Raw genomic sequence first — 14006 nt, 5'->3', positions numbered from 1 at the left:
TGACGGTTGTCAGCCCCTGATTGTGACTTTGAGAATGTATTACTTATTGTGATTGAAGAGTTCTTTTCTTTCTATTTACTTCTTGACCTTTGTTTGTAAAAATTCTTTTTGAGTGTGCAAACCCAATATAGGGAATAGTTCCTGACAATATCCAATGCAGACCCACCATTGGACAGGAATGAGGAGAGGGCAGGCTTAGAACAACATCAGAGGTGCAAAGTAAAACTAGATGGTCAGAACTCACACGGTGGAGACGTTTTGGGTGTGTTTCACTACAGGTTCAAGTATAATAAACTGGTTATCCGACATTCTTGCAAAATAAAGTTGTAACGCGAAATTGTTACAGAGTCAGGGGCCAGTCCTGTGCTGAGAAGAGAAGAATAAACATGATTCCTCTACTACAAACTCTTCTGCTTCTCACCCCGGGTAAGTGACTCACTACAACACACAGCAAGGGCCACTTACTGCCAAGTCAATGGAAGTGTAGAAGGATTTGGTATATGGACAATGTCCGTTGGAGGTGTAGCTTAAGGGCCTTATTTATCAAAATCCACATTTTTCTGACTATTTTAATTGAAACGTTCCAGCCAAACTAGAACCAAAGATGTGACCTTATTTATTATTAAAGAAGCATGATTTAATCTGATCGGGGACAAACATGAAAAAAAAACATCGAAAATTCGAGTTTTTCCCCGAATTGCTCGATTTGCTCCCGAATTTATCAGATTTTTGCCCAAAAAGACCGAAATGGTTGGATTTTCAAGATAATTCCACCGCAGACCACAGAAACTTCCAAATAGCATAGGGACCTTTTACCATTGGCTTATATACAACGTTGGCAGGTCTAAGATGCCGGATTTTTCCATCCGGGGTATAATAATTTTTTTTGCCACTGAAAATTCGGATTTTATAGAAAAAATTCACATTTTTTGGCATTGGGACCGCCTAAATTTGACTTACGTAGTTTTATAGTGAGCATTGTGAAATTACAACCCCTTTCTGATATTTGTGTTGTTTTTTTTGTGTCATAAGTTGATTCCCCCACTGGAGATGCACCTGGTTGGGGGGAAACAATAGGATTTTGTGCAAAAATAGTCCAAGCAATCCCTATGCCACCTGCACCATGAGAGTAAATTGATAGATGATATTTTTTAGCCAACTGGCCAATATCTATAGTACATGGATATCAGTCAGGACAAGTATGGCCGAATAGATTGACCAAAAATGGCACAAGACAATATAATTGGAATACGTGTGGCCAACTTTAGTTCATTTAGGGCTTTCATACGAGCGACGAGTGAATAACTTGGTGGCTGTACAGTTGGCTAAAGATTGAAGCTTAAATCAACCCCTACATGACTTGGTGTCCAACTGCTCGAAATAACCAGCGTTATCTGCAGAGTTCCTCAATGGGAATGAAACTTCGATTTTACAGTGGCAATTTGAACATATTTTTAGTGGACGTGAGTGACTGTGTAAATAACTTCGGTGTGCAAAGTTCAGGGCACAGCACATTTACAAGGGAGCTTGAACATTATTCCTACCTAGACCCAAAAGAACAAAAAAGAAGTGGAGTAACTTGGGCTCATCAGTAGTGATTGGCAAAGTTCGAAAACTTCCTGTCAAATTCGCCAAACGGGCAAAGAATTTTGTGTCTATTTAACTGTTGCCGGTGACGGTAATGTCTGTTTAATTGTTGCTGACGCCGGTACTGTCGCTGGTGTCAAAAAGAACTTTTGCGGCAAATTCACAAATGTATTTGTCGGCTGCGAAATATGGAAACTCACAGCAAATTCGCGCCTTGCGAATAAATTCATCCATCGCTACTACCTGTCAAAAAATTCTACTGTGGGGCCAGGACCCCCTCTACTCCTCTCCAGGACCCCCTCTTGGTCCACTTGTGCCCCACCTCACAGCTTTCGCCGCACCAGTATGTTAAGGGTATGAGAGGGGCTGGGGAGGGGGCTACGATACATCAGACACCACAATCCAGACCCCTTTTCACCCGGGGCTCCTGCTGTACTGGGAGTTGCGTCACTGGATTCTGGTAAAAAGTGCACAAAACTCGTCCAACGACATTTATTTATAGATGAGCATTTGAGGATGCGGGTAGTTGTTACAAACTATAGCGATCCAGAACTGGTTTGTCTGCAAGGGAAATTTCCCAACCTTCATTTACTCATTATACATTTTAATGTTTCCTGTTTTGGGGCATGTTCCGTGTACAGTAAATAACTTCTTCTTGTAGTGGGTGGACTTGGCTAGACCTTAGCTTGGAAGTAGACCTGTCACCATAACATAATGATAAATTCTTTTCTATCATGTTAATTGACCAAAACAAGCTTTACTTTCACTATACAAATCATTTAAATCTTGTTTCCTTCAGTTCAGGAACTGACAATCAAGTAAACCCAACAGTAAAGCCGCCCCACAGCGCCCCCTAGTTTACTCTAGAAGTTTCAGAAAATAATATAGCTGCAAGAACATTCACCAATGAGAATTCTACTGATCAAGAACTTCATTATAAATGCAAAAGAACTGACCAATGAGAATGCTGCAGATCATTATAAATGCAAAAGAAGTGACCAATGAGAACGCTGATTCCCAGCACTATGTCAGGCATCTTGCTGTTGCGTTACATATAGAGATAATTATGTTATTTTATTCTTCATTATATGACACAGGAATCAGACATGGGGATAAAGGACAGACTTGTTCAGTGCTGGGAAACTGGGCTTAAAGCTTCCAACTCCAGTTGCAGGAACAAAGAACATGGAGTCAGATTTATACAGATCAGCTGGGATTCTCATTGAAAGCAGTGGCTGGCTGTGAAGATGTGGGGAAATGTTCTATCTATCGTGAAATTTTGCTTTAAAAATAAAACCCTGATGTTGCTGGACTACAGCTCCCAGCATGCCTCAACCTTTCTTTGATTGAGCAGTGCAGCCGGGTTTAAATTCCCTTCCAAACACTTTTCTTTCACTTTTGTTCCCCAGAAATAAAGACTTTTTTTCAATTACTTTCCATTATTTATTTTTTACTGGTTTTCCAAAATCTGAGTTTAAAGTTGAATGTCCCTGTCTCTGGCGTTTGAGTCTGGCAGTTTAGTAATTCAGGTGCAGACTCTCAACTGTCACAGTTTTGCAACATTTAGTTGATCCATTTCTCAGCAGCATCTCTGGAGTATCAGCAACTATTGTATCAAGTCTAACAGCTGCCTGTAATGAAACCCAGAGATTCTGCTCAGCAGGGACAAAGATAAGAAATGTATCAACTAAATGTATCAATTTAGAACAGTCGGCGACCCCACTCCCAGAGCTGCTTTAGAATGACACTTTACACTTCAATATTAGAAAAACGACGACTCTTAGAAAATAGAAAGTAATTGGAAAAAGTCGTTATTTCTGGTGATCTATCTGAAACCAACTAGTTGTTTGAAGGTGAACAACCCCTTTAAAGGACATGTAAAGCCTTTATTTTCCTACCACGTATATACGTTGGGCACATCTCCCCGACCCAAATGGCATTATTTGTTCTGCATATACTGTACCCCCTCCATTTGTCAGCGTCATTACATTTCCCTAAAACAAATAGCAGCTTTCACCCCGGGACCATTCTCCCTCTGACACATCACCAGTGCATTTATATCTGCAAACAGCCCATATACGATGTAAAGTTCATAAATTAAAGAATATAGGCAAACACACAGGCAGGATTTACTATTATAACAAGTCCTGATTGGATTGAGCACTGTAATGGTTACTCTGAGCTCAGGACAGGGGGTTAAGGTTAAAAAATAGGATCAGACAGCTATAGCAGAGTTTCTATGGGAACCAGCAATGCCATCTCTTCATTGGCTGCTAGACTGGAGGGTGTGTTTATTTTTTTTTTTAACTTAAAATTTTTATTGGATAAAGGTGCATACATATCGTAGTTATACAAACAATATGCATTGAAAATGAACACTGTATAACAGTTTAGTATATTTCAAGGAGATAAATTACATTCAGAAACAAAAGGAGAAGTTATCCATTTTTCTTTTAGAGCAGAGAATCATACATTAAGTAGTGGAAGGTGTAGAATATAGGCAATTCCTACATATCCTCAAGTTAACCAACAATCCACTGAAGATTGCATGGCCAGTTGTGTAATGATGGGAAGAAGCATGGGAAGAAGCCAAAGAACAATCAAATCCGGGTGTGTCTATATAAGCAGGTCAAAGTCTACTGTTTAGGTTTAGGCCCTTTTTTCAGAATGCCTGACAGTGTACACATCCCATTTTGACCACACTTTCTCCCATTTATATCTGTTACCCCTAATGTTGGCCGTCATATATTCCATCTCTCTCATATCCTTCACCCTATAGATAACATCCTCTATTTTTGGTGGGGAGGCCGATCTCCAAAGGGCTGTAATAGCCAATCTGGTAGCAGTTAGAATAAAATTTGTAAGTCTTTGTTCTGCAAATGTGATATCTGGGAATGGCCTGCCCACCAAAGTAGTATAGATGTCAAGATGGACGTTTTTAGAAAGAACATTCGTTAGTAGCTCCTCTACTTTGTGCCATAATGATGTTAATTTGGGGCACTCCCACATTATATGTTGCTGCGTTCCTCTAAGACCACAACCTCTCCAACACAACGGGGAAGTGCCTGGAAAAATACGGCTAAGTTTAGCTGGAGTGTCGTACCAAAAGAACAATGATTTATAGATGCTTTCTTTCTGTCTGACACATGTTGCACTTCTGTTTGCATTTTCCCAAATTTCGGACCAAACTTCCATAGGGAGAGGATCGGAAGTGATTTCCTCCCATTTTAACATATAAGGATGCTTGGGGAAAGGGCTGGCTGAAATAGTCATAATATTATTGTATAAAGTAGAGATCAAGGCTTTCCTAGGTAGACCTTTTAAGCATATCCTCTCAAATTGGGTTAGGGAGGGGGATGATGTGCCTCGGGGAAGGCCTTGACCGATGAAATAAAGTATTTGTACCAATTCATACATCCTATTTGGTGGGATAGAGAACTTAATCTTAAGTTCCTCAAGAGTTCGTTGCTTGAGAGTTAGGGGATTTAAAAAATCATAAGTTCTGGATAGATCTTGTGCACCCCAGTAGTTTCTAAAGTGCATCGAAAGACCAGGAGGGAAGGCAGCATTTCCTAAGAAAGGAGTGACCAGTGAGTGGGGGTTGGCTAGACGATATTTTGCCTTGCATAGCTTCCATATCCTCAGAGTAAATGACATTGGAGAGAGGAGTGGACCAAGTTTTCTATCCTTTGGGACCCAGAGAGGAGGGTGTGTTTATTGAAGAACTGAGTATGTTCAGTAACCAACAGCCAAAGGAAATTCCTGAGTGGGTTAGAGGAGCATAAGGAATCCTAAGGGATTGATGGGGTGCTGCAGCTTTACTGTTAACCTTTGAACAACCAGTGGCAGGTATTTAGAGAATTCAAAGAGGTTCTTCAGTTATTACATTTTTGAGTCAGGGGTTTACATGTCCTTTAAGGCAAGTTTTCGATCACCTCTGGGTATGCACCAGAATGGGGGACCTACTGCCCATGCACTGGCTACACAATGGTGATATGAGAGGGGGAATGAGAGAAGGGCAGTTACATCTAGGAAGGGCAGAATGGGATTACATTTTAGTCATGTTGTGTCTCCAAACCATTCAAATTCTTTACTTCTCCAAACAAACTTTACTTTCACTATATAAATGATTTAAATCTAGTTTCCTTCTGTCTGGGAACTTGCAATCACAGCAGGCAGGCAGGCGACATTATGTGGCAACGGTTATTAAAGGAGAAGGAAAGCTTATTAAGCATTTTATTGACAATAGATTAGCTGCAATAGTGCAAGGTAGAATGCTATACAGTATTTATTCTGTAGAATGTTTTCTAGCTCTAGAAGCTCTCTCTGTTTGTTTAGGATAGCAGCTGCAGTATTAGCTTGGTGTGACATCACTTCCTGCCTGAGTCTCTCCCTGCTCACTTATAGCTCTGGGCTCAGATTACAGTAGGTGGGGGGGAGTAAACTGAGCATGCTCAAGCCCAAGCCCTGGAGGTTTAAGATGAAAACAGGAAGTCTGATACAGAAGCCAATGTGTACACAATAGAAGGAAAGAAATGCTGTGTTTCTTTTGACATAGGACTCAGAGCAGCATTACTTTGAGGGTTTACTGGTGTATTTATATAGACCTTTCTGATAAGGCTTACTTAGTTTTAAGTAAGCCTTCTCCTTCAAGGCAAGATATTTATCACAATAAATCTTGTGTATGACCAGAATGGGGGACCTAGTGCCCGAGCACTGGCAACACAATTAGATGGTGAGGAGAGAGGGGGGAATGTGAGGAGGGCAGTTACATTTCGAGAGTGCTGAATGGAAAGTGAAAGTAATTGCCTGCCCTGAGTACTGGAGTTTTGGTTTTATCCAATAAACACATATCAGTGACTGGATCTTGTCGTTTTCTGTTTTTGTTAATTTTTTTTATCTTTTCTCATTTGCTCTTGAAGTCACTTTTATAGAGAAGTGTCTATAAATAAAGAGCACAGAGTACAAAGTTCATAGGCTTAAAGATTGTTATTGAAAGACAGGCAGTAAAACATATTTAACTATGCAGAGCAGTAAACTTTCTGAACAGGCTATAGTTACACATTGCATTTCAGTCATGTTGTGTCTATGACAACCACTTGGAACAAACTCTAGGTCCTTCCCTGAGACCCTCTTATAGGAGACACATTCTGTCCCTCTCTCTACAGAATCCTGATCACCCCCTTGGTGAAAATATTGGTGTATTTAACTGGATAAGAGTTATATATTGCCAACTATTGTTCCACAACTCTACTCAAGCCTCTATCTTCTCAGACAACAAACCAGAAGTCCCCAATTGCTCTTTCTTGTGCAGATGATGGTTCAACAGTTACAACTCTGGGCATATGTTTTTAAAGGGAGTTTCTGGATACTTTCAATTATATTTATTGGGTTCATTTACCACCACAACCTCACATATTGAAGACATTCATTAACTTGTTTCCAAAGCTGGTTTTGCACCCAACTCTGTTGCACTTATTGACTTAGCTATTGTGGTTTAAAATGTAGTGGTGAGCACAGCTTTCCTTTTTATAATTTATACAGGAGCAGTGGGCAGCACCATGTTGTAGCTCCTATTATTCTCAACTGTGGTCAGGTGATCCCAGTGATGGGCGAATCTGTGCGAAATGCATTGAAGTCAATGGGCATCAAAATAATTCTGACGCTCAACAATTTTGATGCAAGCGACAATATTTATACACGCGTTTTTGTTGCTGGCGGATTTTTCCCGGAATTTTCATAGCAGTTTTGCGAATTTATTCGCTGGCGGGGAAGCACAGACATTCGCCGCAAATTTGTGTCTGCCATATTTATTCTCCCATCACTATTGGCCAATATAAAGTATAAATATAGGAACTATTTGCGAGTTTAAACCTTGGAAAGTAAGTAAAAATGTAGTAGTAACAGAATTCTTAATGAATCAGATGAAAATTAAGCGTAGGACTGGCCAGACCAGGAATGACTTTGATGTAGTTGTTCAGCTTAAATATATTGCAATATATGGACAAACAATCCCTGTTTTGTTTAAAGGGTAAGGCATTTTTTTAGTAGCTTAAAGCACAAAATGGCTTAATGTCCTTAGCATAGTAATTATGGTCAACTGCAAACACATGTTTTGACTCATCTGCTGTAATTTTAACAGACACAACCCACCCTTGTCAGAGGGATCTGGTACTGATTCCTCCCTGTGACTAATTATCCTACTCTTTTATTACCAGCATAAATACTCATTTGTGTCTATATATTCTCTTCCTTCAGGTCTCCTTGGGATTACTGGAGCTTCAGGTGAGTGTGAGGTGTCATTAGACCTGTGCTGTGAGTTTCATTCTAAGAAAAATCTATGTTGTATTGTTAGAAATACTTTTTCATGCTTTTGGCACCCACAGTCCTACCATTTTATACTTAAAAATGTATTAAGCATTTTTGGCGTCAATAAAGCCTTTCTTACCACTGAGCACCTGAGGATGCACAAGTATTGTGGTTTTAATAAGAAAGAGAAGATCCTAAAATGTAACTTTCTAGCAACCTAATTGTGTGGCTGTTGATTCAATGAATATATTTGATGCATAGTAATGTAGGAATGGGAATTTAAACACAACAATATGTCACAAGAACAGAAGATAACAGAAAAGTAACAAAGTACATAGTAACATAGTAAGTTAGGTTGAAAAAAAGACACTCTAACTCTATTTTAACCTGCCTAACTGTTACTTGATCCAGTGGAAGGCAAAAAAAAACTTTTCAAGCCTCAGAGGGGGAAAAAATTCCATCCTGACTCCAAAATGGCAAAGGGACCAGTCCCTGGATCAACTTGTACTATGAGCTATCTCCCATATCCCTGTATTCCCTCACTTGCTAAACACCATCCAACCCCTTCTTATACCTATCTAATGTATCAGCCTGTACCACTGATTCAGGGAGACAATTCCACAGTTTCACAGCTCTCACTGTAAAAAAAAAAAAAAAACCCCTCTGAAAACCTCTTTTAAATATTTAGGCAGAACCTCCGTTCTTCTAATCGAAGTGACCTTGTGTCAGCTGGAAAGACATAAAAATGATATCACAAAGACATCTTAGAGGAAAAGATAAATGGTAGATGATAGATAGATAACGTATAGGTGGGTTGATGGATGGATGGATGATAGATGGATGATGAATGGATTAAAAGATAGATGATGGATGGATGGAGAGATAGATGGGTGGGTAGATGAATGGATGATAGATGGGTGAAAACATAGATGATGGATGGATGGATGATGGATAGAGAGATACATAGATAGATGAGTAGATGGATTGATGGATAAAGAATTATATACATAGGAACATAGATGGATGGGTATATAAATACATGATGATGAATGGGTTGGTTGGATGGATAGATAGATGGATAGAGAGATGGATAGATAGACTGATAGATGATAGATAGATAGATAGATAGATAGATAGATAGATATGGGTGGGTGGGTGGGTGGATGGATGATAGATGGATGGAAACATAGATGATGGATGGATGGAGAGATACATATATAGATGAGTGGATGGATGGATGGAGAGATAGAGAGTTAGATACATAGGTAGGTAGATAGATGGATGGTATATAGATAGATGATGACAAATGGTTGGATGGATGGATAGATGGACAGACAGATAGATAGAGAGAGAGAGATAATGGATGGGTGGGTGGGTAGATGGTGGATGATGGATGGATGGAGAGATGGATGATGATTGATGAATGGATGGAAACATAGATGATGGATGGATGAATATATAGATGGATGAATAGAGATAGTAGTGTATAGATAGTTGATTCACAAAACTATAGATACATTTCTTCTGTGTTATAAACTCATAGGAAACAGTTTTGCAGTGCAGCTGTGGTTATAAATATTGGATTTATAAACCAGCTAAAGCCAAAAAGCACTTGGCCTTATTTATCTTGTTTATCAGTAAGTAATGCTTAGAATAACACTTGCTGCCCTTATCATAAAAATAAGTCTGCCTGGAAAGGAATTTCAAACATTACTTTTATAGATGCTTAAAACTTCCACCTTCAATTAAATCTTATGAACAACTATTGCAATGAGATGTAAATTGCAATGTTATAAGCGCAGGTATTTGTTCTCAAGTACATTAAGACAAAGAACAAATTATTATGTAAAACATAAAGTTCCCACATTTCCCTGCAGAATGTGGAACACCGTTGGTCTCAAGTCGCATTATGGGGGGGCAGGATTCACAGGAAGGACGATGGCCCTGGCAAGTCAGCTTGAGGAGGAATGGACAAAACTTCTGCGGTGGAACTCTTATTTCCAACCTGTGGGTCGTCTCTGCTGCTCACTGCTTCCCTGATCCTAGGTGGGTAAATGTGTGTAAACATGTAAGTGAAGGGCTTGGGGGTGTTTGTGTGGAGTAAAAAGTCTGGTGAGAACAAGCTGTGGTGTCAGGCATATAGAATGTGTTGAATTAAAGATGGCAGTTGCTGTATGGTTTGGACATGGACTTTGGCAAGGAAAATCACCAATTCAGCAAATTAGTTTTTTTTTTCAGGGGAGAAATAAATGCATTAATGTTGGCAGATGTAGTGTTTATGATGATCGCTGAACTAATAGGACAAAAGTTAATTCATTCAGTGGAAAATAAAGTCATTAATTACAAGAGAGAAAAGTCATTATTTCCATAAATTAGAACATCATGGCTTAGAAGATGTCTTCCGCTATTCTCCTGGTGTAGGTCAGTAAATGCTAGAAGCTAATGCTTTGCTAATAGATGCCATCGAATATTTCCATGGATTTCTTTTTTAAAGAGTAGTAAAATATATTTATGTTCTTTTCTAGCACTGCAAGTTCTGTCACTGCGTTTTTTGGGTCCCACAAGATAGACCAGCCAGATGACAATGAGGTTCCCATTGCAGTTAAGAGCGTATATAATAATCCCGATTACCATAAAGAAGGAGACAGTGGGGACATCAGCCTTATAGAACTTGTGAAGGAGGTCACCTACACTAACTACATCCTCCCAGTTTGTCTACCTGATTCTACTGTGACTTTCCCCAGAGGCCTAAAATGCTGGGTGACCGGCTGGGGAAATATCATGTCTGCATGTAAGTATCTTTGCCTGTTAAGGGTGATCTATCATCTTCAAAATTATAAAGAAAAAAGTACCCCGTATGTAACAACCTAATCAGTATCCAGCATACGTTAAATCTCTTAGGATTTAAATTAATTAATTAAATAAGTAAGTTAAAATGAAAAAAGTGCCCAATCAATTAATGAATTAATTGATCAACTACTTGATTTTAGAATAATTCATAAATACTATAAAGTGCCAATTAGTGCATAATACCCATTAAGTAGTTTAATTAATTATCATTCTCCAATAAATAACAATTCATGGTTGAAATCAACCAAAAAAAAGCTAAAAAGGATAAAAATGACAAAGTTCATCAAAGGAGTGCAATTAGCTGGGAAAATTGCTTGAATTAAGTGAGGATTATTGAAAACACGAAAAAAAGGATATATTAAATTAATCAAGTGCTATTATTTATATAAAGAGTGCTGGAAATTAAATTAATTGAAAGGATCCCATTAGATTAAAAAATGACCACAATTGGGTAGAAATGATACCAATGCTACGGTCAGCAGAAAAGAGAGAGGATATAATGAAATATAAGAAGGTGGAGTTGTCCCAAAACTAACTGCCTGTTGTTTTCTAAGTCTGGGACACCACAAAGAGGAAGGCAGGACAGGGTAACCGAGACTGTGGCCTTGGTATATTAACTTGCCCTGATCTTGGAGAGACTAAGTTAACCCTAATAAGCCACAAATCACCGGCCCCTTAGAATGGAAGGAAGATTGTTTAAGATAAAAGAAAAACCGTAGCAATAAGGATTAGATCCAACCCCTGTAAAAGCACCAAGATTCAATAATTAAAATATAGGATTTGAGCGACTCGCCAACGCGTTTCGCTTAATAGCTTTCTCAAGGCGAAATAATTGATCCGTTTGGAGACGCTGTAGAAATAGGTTCCGGGTTCGTTGTCAGAATGCGTCATTACGTTTGTAACGTGATCTTAGGATTCTTCTGATTCGTAGTTACAGCTAAAACGTCAAGCGTATCATCAGAACGTTTGACGTCGGGAGGTGCAGACCCATGCGCAAGACGCACACCCCCCGGCAAACCCATCTCATGTGTCAGCACAATCATGACACTAAACGCATCATTAGGATTTCATGATTACTGATTAGGTTGTTACCTACGGGGTACTTTTTTCTTTATAATTTTGAACATTTTTGACTTTCTGACGGTTGTCAGCCCTCGTGTGTAACCTTTGAGATCCTGTTTATTTTGGGAGTTAAGAGTTCCCTTTTTGTTTTAATTTTTCAAAGTGATCTATCATCTATCATCTATCTATCTATCTATCTATCTATTGCCGATCTACAGTGTTATGATTTTGCCAATATTATTTCTGATATGTTGATATATAGAGATAGATAGATAGATAGATAGATAGATAGATAGATAGATAGATAGATAGATAGATAGATAGATAGATAGATAGATAGATAGATAGATGATAGAGAGAAAATAAATAGATAGATAGACAGATAGATAATAGATAGATAGACAGATAGATAGATAGATAGATAGATAGAGAGAGAGAGAGAGAGAGAGAGAGAGAGAGAGAGAGAGAGAGAGAGAGAGAGAGAGAGAGAGATAGATAGATAGATAGATAGATAGATAGTAGATAGATAGTAGATAGACAGATAGATAATTGCTGAAAGGATATAATTTATATATATATTAGGAAATTAATATTCAAGAGTCCATGTTTCTGGTTCTTCATCTAACTTTTCAGCCAGTCTACCAAGCCCAAAGACCCTGCAGGAAGTAGCTGTGCCTCTGATTGGTGCAACCGAGTGTGATGGTTATTATCAAACCCCAACATCTGCTGGAACAAGTACCCTAAGGGTTCACAATGACATGATATGTGCAGGGTACCTCAATGGCGGCAAAGACTCCTGCCAGGTGGGTTGTTTTTACTCGTAAGCCAAGACTGTGGTGCAGATCAGGCAAACGTGATTCATTTTAACTGATATAACTCTGTCCATGTTAGAATGTTGAATATGCTCCGTGGAGCCTTAGATGATACACATTCTTGATCTGCCCCATTGAAATACCAAACATCTCCTTGTTACAACAACGCATATTTATAAAGCTGCATAATCTTATTTCATTTTCAGGGAGACTCTGGGGGACCGTTGGTTTGTTCTACAGGTCACCAATGGTTCTTGGTCGGTGTGGTGAGTTTTGGTGAGGGCTGTGGGGAGCCGTACCGCCCAGGTGTATATACTCTCCTGCCTGTGTATAGTGACTGGATAGTGTCAAACGTTCATAATGCCTCTGTGAATGTGAAGTCTGCAACATTTTCAGGACCTATTATTTCTCTTGATAACACAGCTCCAGCTACCAGTTCTATTGATAACACAGCTCCAGCCATCATTGCTTCCACCCTACATATCAGTTGGATAACTATCCTGCTACTTTGCTTATGATGTCCTAACGAAGTGAATCACATCTTTGCATTTTGGTAAATGTAAGAATTGGAAACCAGGTTGGTAGAAACACCAAAGATGAAGCTGGAATTGATCTTCACCAACCATTAATGTTGATGTATGAATAAATAGCATAGATTGCCTTCTTCTGAAATTTTTTCTTGAAGAAGTTCAGTAATGATACCTGTGTCTGCAATGATGGTGGTGTCTTAAACAACTGATTTCAGTAATTAAAACAGGTGACCACAAATGCTTGGCCATATGTGATTTGGAAAGGGGGGCCAATCACTCCTTAGCACAAGCTAAGGGGTTCCTGCCAGCGCTGATGTCATGTTGATGACATCACTGTGTCAGGATAATAAATTAGCCGTTCCACCATGTTTGTTTCATAAAATGTTGTTGATAAAATTTCATACATCAGTTTATATTTCTGCAACTGTAAGACAATGTTCTTTTTGTATTCTTGTAAAAAATATCATGTTTTTAATAAAATGCCATATTATCAAGTACATTGTGAAAACAACAGTCATGTCGAACAAGATGGAAAAGGGAGTTGTAGCATTTAGCCCAACAGAAAATGTATTTGGAGAAATGCTTTGTTTTTGCTCTGGGTACCCCTGGAACTATAGTAGGGTGACTGTTACCCCAATTTTTCTATATATCTGTAACCTTGTTATGAGCTAAGGGGGCCCAGTCTGAAGGTCAGTTAGGGGGAGATTTGGGGTGAGTGCTTATTTGTACCCTGGGTACCCTGGAACTATAGCAGGGTGACTGTTACCCCAATTTTTCTATATATCTGTAAACTTGTTATGAGCTAAGGGGGCCCAGTCTGAAGGCCAGTTAGGGGGAGATTTGGGGTGAGTGCTTA

General features: G+C 39.0%; 1 protein-coding gene across 2 annotated transcripts; it reads left to right on the top strand.

Annotated features, from left to right (window-relative positions):
* The first annotated feature begins 248 nt into the window (after positions 1-248).
* On the top strand, positions 249-13647 carry LOC108703965 (serine protease 27). 2 transcript variants are annotated; one of them, XM_041576998.1, is made up of 7 exons: positions 249-426; positions 7846-7872; positions 9774-9942; positions 10422-10687; positions 12442-12611; positions 12827-13026; positions 13057-13647. In XM_041576998.1, the coding sequence occupies exons 1-7, from the start codon at positions 387-389 to the stop codon at positions 13136-13138; spliced, it is 954 nt and encodes a 317-aa protein (XP_041432932.1). In that variant the 5' UTR covers positions 249-386; the 3' UTR covers positions 13139-13647. The 2 variants fall into 2 exon arrangements, with proteins under 2 accessions (XP_041432932.1, XP_018095766.1); XM_018240277.2 differs by having other exon boundaries at positions 250-426; positions 12827-13647.
* Positions 13648-14006: the final 359 nt, after the last annotated feature.

Source organism: Xenopus laevis, chromosome 9_10L (assembly GCF_017654675.1).
Source record: "Xenopus laevis strain J_2021 chromosome 9_10L, Xenopus_laevis_v10.1, whole genome shotgun sequence".
Classification (NCBI taxonomy): domain Eukaryota; kingdom Metazoa; phylum Chordata; class Amphibia; order Anura; family Pipidae; genus Xenopus; species Xenopus laevis.
Note: the sequence above shows the minus strand (reverse complement) of the source record. Positions and strands in the feature narration are given on the sequence as shown.

Coding starts and splice junctions, on each gene's coding strand:
- LOC108703965 (XM_018240277.2), top strand. CDS start 387: ATGATTCCTCTACTACAAACTCTTCTGCTTCTCACCCCGG. Junction 7,873..9,773: donor TGGGATTACTGGAGCTTCAG/GTGAGTGTGAGG, acceptor ATTTCCCTGCAG/AATGTGGAACACCGTTGGTC. Junction 9,943..10,421: donor CACTGCTTCCCTGATCCTAG/GTGGGTAAATGT, acceptor GTTCTTTTCTAG/CACTGCAAGTTCTGTCACTG.